This window comes from Hyla sarda, chromosome 4 (assembly GCF_029499605.1).
Source record: "Hyla sarda isolate aHylSar1 chromosome 4, aHylSar1.hap1, whole genome shotgun sequence".
NCBI lineage: Eukaryota > Metazoa > Chordata > Amphibia > Anura > Hylidae > Hyla > Hyla sarda.
The window spans coordinates 294,599,345-294,605,344 of NC_079192.1; the positions used below are offsets into that span (position 1 = coordinate 294,599,345).

The window sequence follows — 6,000 nt, forward strand, 5'->3', positions numbered from 1 at the left end:
CATCTTTATTCTGTAGGTCCATACAGTTACAAGGATACCTAATTTATATAGATTTTATATTATTTTACTATTTAAAAAAAATTATAACTACATGCACCAAAATTAGTATGTGTAAAATTGTCCTCTTCTGACCCCTATAACTTTTTATTTTTCAGTATACGGAGGGGGATATATGAGGGCTCATTTTTTGCTCTGTGATCTGAAGTTTTTATCAATACCATTTTTGTTTTGATGGGACTTTTTGATTGCTTTTTATAAAAAAAAATTTGGGTATACAAAGTGACCAAAATACGCAATTTTGGACTTTGGAATTATATTATGTGTACGCCATTGACCGTGCGGTTTAATTAACATTATATTTTTATAGTTTGGACATTTACGCACGCGACCATGCCACATATGTTTATTTTTATTTTCATAAAGATACTTTTTTTTTAATGGGAAAAGGGGGTGATTCAAACTTTTAATAGGGAAGGGGTTAAATCCCATTTATTAACTATTTTTTTTACAATGTCATTGTCCCCATAGGGGACTTTAACATGCATTACCTTGATTGCAGAGACTGATCAATGCTATGCCAGCTGTTCAGGATGCCGTGATTTCACCGCGGCGGTCCCAAACAACCTACTGAGCTAATCGGCAACCCTTTTCACCTGTTTTAGATGGCGTGGTCAACTTTGATTGCAGCGTATAAAGGGTTAATACCGGACATTGGCCCGATCGGCGATGTCCGGTATTACTGCAGGTCCTGGCTGCTGATAGCATCTGGGACCTGCCGGGTATGAAGCGCGCTCAGCTCCTTAGGGCGGTGCATATAACTGGAGCCGGCCACGAGCGTAAATATACGCTCGTGGTCGTTAAGAAGAAATCAACTGGTGCTAGAAAGTTAAACAGGTTTGTAAATTGCTTCTATTTAAAAACTGTAATCCTCCCATTACTTATCAGCTGCTGTATACAGGGTGGGCCATTTCTATGGATACACCTTAATAAAATGGGAATGGTTGGTGATATTAACTTCCTGTTTGTGGCACATTAGTATATGTGAGGGGAGAAACTTTTCAAGATGGGTGGTGACCATGGTGGCCATTTTGAAGTCGGACATTTTGAATCCAACTTTTGTTTTTTCAATAGGAAGAGGGTCATGTGACACATCAAACCTATTGAGAATTTCACAAGAAAAACAATGATGTGCTTGGTTTTAACGTAACTTTATTCTTTCATGAGTTATTTACAAGTTTCTGACCACTAATAAAATGCGTTCAATGTGCTGCCCATTGTGTTGGATTGTCAATGCAACCCTCTTTTCCCACTCTTCACACACTGATAGCAACACCGCAGAAGAAATGCTAGCACAAGCTTCCAGTATCCGTAGTTTCAGGTGCTGCACATCTCGTATCTTCACAGCATAGACAATTGCCTTCAGATGACCCCAAAGATAAAAGTCTAAGGGGGTCAGATCGGGAGACCTTGGGGGCCATTCAACTGGCCCACGACGACCAATCCTCTTTCCAGGAAACTGTTCATCTAGGAATGCTCGGACCTGACACCCATAATGTGGTGGTGCACCATCTTGCTGGAAAAACTCAGGGAACGTGCCAGCTTCAGTGCATAAAGAGGGAAACACATCATCATGTAGCAATTTCGAATATCCAGTGGCCTTGAGGTTTCCATTGATGTAGAATGGCCCCACTATCTTTGTACCCCATATACCACACCATACCATCAATGTTTGTGTTCCAACAGTCTTGGAGGGATCTATCCAATGTGGGTTAGTGTCAGACCAATAGCAGTGGTTTTGTTTGTTAACTTCACCATTCACATAAAAGTTTGCCTCATCACTGAACAAAATCTTCTGCGTAAACTGAGGGTCCTGTTCCAATTTTTGTTTTGCCCATTCTGCAGCACCTGAAACTACGGATACTGGAAGCCTGTGCTAGCATTTCTTCTGCGGTGTTGCTATCAGTGTGTGAAGAGTGGGAGAAGAGGGTTGCATTGACAATCCAACACAATGGGCAGCACATTGAACACATTTTATAAGTGGTCAGAAACTTGTAAATAACTCATGAAAGAATAAAGTTATGTTAAAATCAAGCACATCATTGTTTTTCTTGTGAAATTCCAAATAAGTTTGATGTGTCACATGACCCTCTTCCTATTGAAAAAACAAAAGTTGGATTCAAAATGGCCGACTTCAAAATCGCTGCCATGGTCACCACCCATCTTGAAAAGTATCCCCCCTCACATATACTAATGTGCCACAAACAGGAAGTTAATATCACCAACCATTCCCATTTTATTAAGGTGTATCCATATAAATGGCCCACCCTGTAGTTCTTTTCTATCTGACCACAGTGCTCTCTGCTGACACCTCTGTCCTTGTCAGGAACTGTCCAGAGCCAAAACAAATCCCCATAGCAAACCTCTCCTGCTCTGGACAGTTCCTGACATGGACAGAGAGCACCTGTGGTCAGACAAAAAAGAAATTAAAAAATAAAAGAACTTCCTCTGGAGCATACAGCAGCTGATAAATACTTGAAGGATTAGGATTTTTAAATAGAAGTAATTTACAAATCTGTTTAACTTTCTGGCACCTGTTTTTCACCAGGCAAATATGTTTTTAACCAGAGTACCACTTTAAGGAAAAGTGGGGAGATTTATCAAAACCTGCCAAGAGGAAAAGTTGCTGAGTTGCCCATAGCAACCAATCAGATCGCTTCTTTCATTTTTCAGAGGCCTTTTCAGAAATGAAAGAAGTGATCTGATTGGTTGCTATGGGCAACTCAGCAACTTTTCCTCTGGACGGATTTTGATAAATCTCCCCCAAGGTCTTTTATAGTCTGGCCATTTGAAGTCATAGGGGATATTTATGAAGCTTTTTAGTCTTCTGTTTGTCACATAAAGTGTCACAAGTGGTATTTTTGTGCAAAATTGCCAAGTTGCAAGCTTTTCTCAACGCCCTTATTTATATTACAAACATACACCAGCCTAGACCTGTGGACAGCAATTTATAAAACATACAAAGTGTTTTCCTAAAGGGCTTTTTTTTCCATAAAATGTCTTCTAGCACCATATTTATCACATGCCATGCACCATATAATAAATTTGGTGCATGTACACATTAGCACCATACAAAATAAATGCGTAGAAAGATTGTTTACCTACACCAACGATGATAAATTCTCCCTCTAGTTTTATGTCTTTAATAAGGTCACCCATGTATGTAGTTTAAAGGGGTTGTGCGCTGCCCTGACTTTCGGAGCTCCGCTCACAGCGTCCGGAAGTTCATTACTCTGTGTGCGGGTTTCCGTGTTCGCAGCCGCCGGGCGTGACGTCACGCTCGGCCCCTCGCGACGTCTCGCCCGCCCCCTCGTGACGTCTCGCCCGCCCCCTCAACGAAAGTCTATGGGAAGGGGGCGCGACCGCGAACATGGAGGCCCGCACACAGCGTTCGGAGTAATGAATTTCCGGACGCTGTGAGCGGAGCTCCGAAAATTAGGGCAGCGCACAACCCCTTTATCTTTACATAATGTGTGTAATGCAATCTTTTGTATAACCTGTAATCTTCTGACATCTTGCAGGAAATTTGCTGCCACGATTCCTCGCCCATTCTCTGTGCGTTATAATCCATACACACAAAGCATTGAAGTGTTAGATAATGTACAGCAGCTGAAGAATCTAGCTGACTGCATTAACGGTAAGTAGTTATGTTCTGGAGTAGATTTACTAATGGAGTCTTTTTGCTATTTTCTCTGTAACATTAGTGTAATTTTGTAAAATAAAAAAAGAGATGACTCTTTAAGTTGTATCCTGCATTGTGTGTTACGCCCTAGCTGGGGTACTTTATCATCATGATTTTTCATGAAAAATTAATGCACAACCTGAATAGTTACATCTGAATAGTTCAGGGGCTGCTCTGTATTCCATAGTCAATGTGCTAGATCTTAAAGGGGTTATCCAGGAAAAAAACTTTTTTTTATATATCAACTGGCTCCAGAAAGTTAAACAGATTTGTAAATTACTTCTATTAAAAAATCTTAATCCTTTCAGTACTTATGAGCTTCTGAAGTTTAGGTTGTTCTTTTCTGTCTAAGTAATCTCTGATGACACGTGTCTCGGGAACCACCCAGTTTAGAAGAGGTTTGCTATGGGAATTTGCTTCTAAACTGGGCGTTTCCCGAGACACGTGTCATCAGAGATTACTTAGACAGAAAAGAACAACCTTAACTTCAGACGCTCATAAGTACTGAAAGGATTAAGATTTTTTAGTAGAAGTAATTTACAAATCTGTTTAACTTTCTTTAACCAGTTGATATATTAAAAAAAGTTTTTTCCTGGAATACCCCTTTAAGGAATATGTCACATACTGCTCTGAAAATTACAGACATGGTGATATGCCTGCATTAATTGTTCCATGTTGTGTTTATTGTTGGTTCCATTCCCACATAAAGCTTTCTCACCTCAAGCACTGCTAAAGATGGCATTTTAACAATATTTTTAAATTTACATTTGCTTAATGTATGACACATCTAAGACTGACTTCACGATTAAAATAATCATGATGGATCCCTCAAAGCAACAGCTTTCAGTGTTTTTACGTGTTTATGTATAATTGGGATCAGAGGGGATAGTCAAGAATACTTGACCTACATTTTTTAAATACACACCTACATAGTGTGGTTGAAAGACAAACACTATATATCCATTAGGTGCAGCTAGCAGAGGGGGTAGGATGTCGATGTGAGGGAAGGGGGGGGGGTCTACATTGCCTCCGAAACTAAATTCAAGGCTACCTTTCCTTTTTATCATCATCATCATCATCAACAGCAGCAGTTCACTGCTTACTGTAATCCCTTTTTTACTCTGCTACTTCTTTATCTTTCCTTTCTGTTCACATACTACCTCTGTACATCAGTAATCCCCCTCTCCCTCCACATACCATCCGTAAATCATCCTCCTGCACAGTGCCAGCCTATTAGTCGGGAACACTTTTACCACCCCCATGTCATGGCATAATGAGGTGAGCAGGTGGTATACTGTGCTGTGATTGGGCAGATAAGTAAGGGAAAGGAAGAATCTGTGTAATTTACTTACCTAGCTGCTCTCCAGTAGCATCGGTGTCAATTTCTCGATGGCTTTCTGTCAGTTAGTTAGAAACTAAAAAAAATTCTGCTACAAAAAAAGCCACCTTAATCAAACAATGCAGGGCTATAGCTGCTGTAGTATTGTAAATATATTTTATATGCTTATAATGACTTATAATTATTCCTGTGCAGGTGAAATCGGGATCCTGTGTTCTGCTCTTCGGAAGCTTGAGTGAAGACAATCTCCACCGGCAACTGCCATGAACTGAAGGAGCTGAAGATATTACTTCAAACAAATGATATTAGTGATATGTCAATAGGATCATACATATATAACAATAACAGATCATGATGTTAAATTGCAGTATCATGGTACATTGCCAGAACTAAAGAAATCATAAATTATTAAGCTATTGTCCAGATATTACTGCTTCTTACTTTTGGAACATACATTATTTGCAGGATTTACTGAAGCGATAGAAATCTTCCTGTGTATTAGATCAGATGAATCAAGTCAACAAACGTGAGGTTCAGTTATTGCACTGAATAATCAAAGTACATCATTGGTGACTGACTTACTGTATTGTGATAGGGTATAAGATGTCTGATCGCGGGGGTCCTGCCACTGGGGACCCTCGCAATATAGCATGCAGCAACCACTTGTATCTGCTTCCGGTAGCGCTGGAGGTTCTGGTTCCCGACCACAGGAACGGAAGATCTTGATGTCACGACTCCGCCCCCGTGTGATGTCACAGCCCGCCCCCTCAATGCAAGTCTATGGGAGGGGGTGTGACCGGCATCACGCCCCCTCCCATAGACTTGCATTGAGGGGGCGGGGTGTGACGTCATACGGGGGCGGAGTCGGGGTGTCATGGTTTTCCGTTCCAGTGGTCGGGAGCCAGAACCTCCAGCGCTGCCG

General features: G+C 40.8%; 1 protein-coding gene across 1 annotated transcript in view; it reads left to right on the top strand.

Moving 5' to 3' along the window:
* The window catches only part of PAH (phenylalanine hydroxylase), a 107,217-nt gene extending 101,549 nt beyond the window's left edge, over positions 1 to 5,668 (top strand). The window contains exons 13-14 of the mRNA XM_056569885.1: positions 3,579 to 3,694; positions 5,274 to 5,668. Of these exons, the coding sequence (XP_056425860.1) occupies positions 3,579 to 3,694; positions 5,274 to 5,317 (160 nt within the window). The 3' untranslated portion in view covers positions 5,318 to 5,668. The remainder of the gene's footprint in view (positions 1 to 3,578; positions 3,695 to 5,273) is intronic.
* Positions 5,669 to 6,000: the final 332 nt, after the last annotated feature.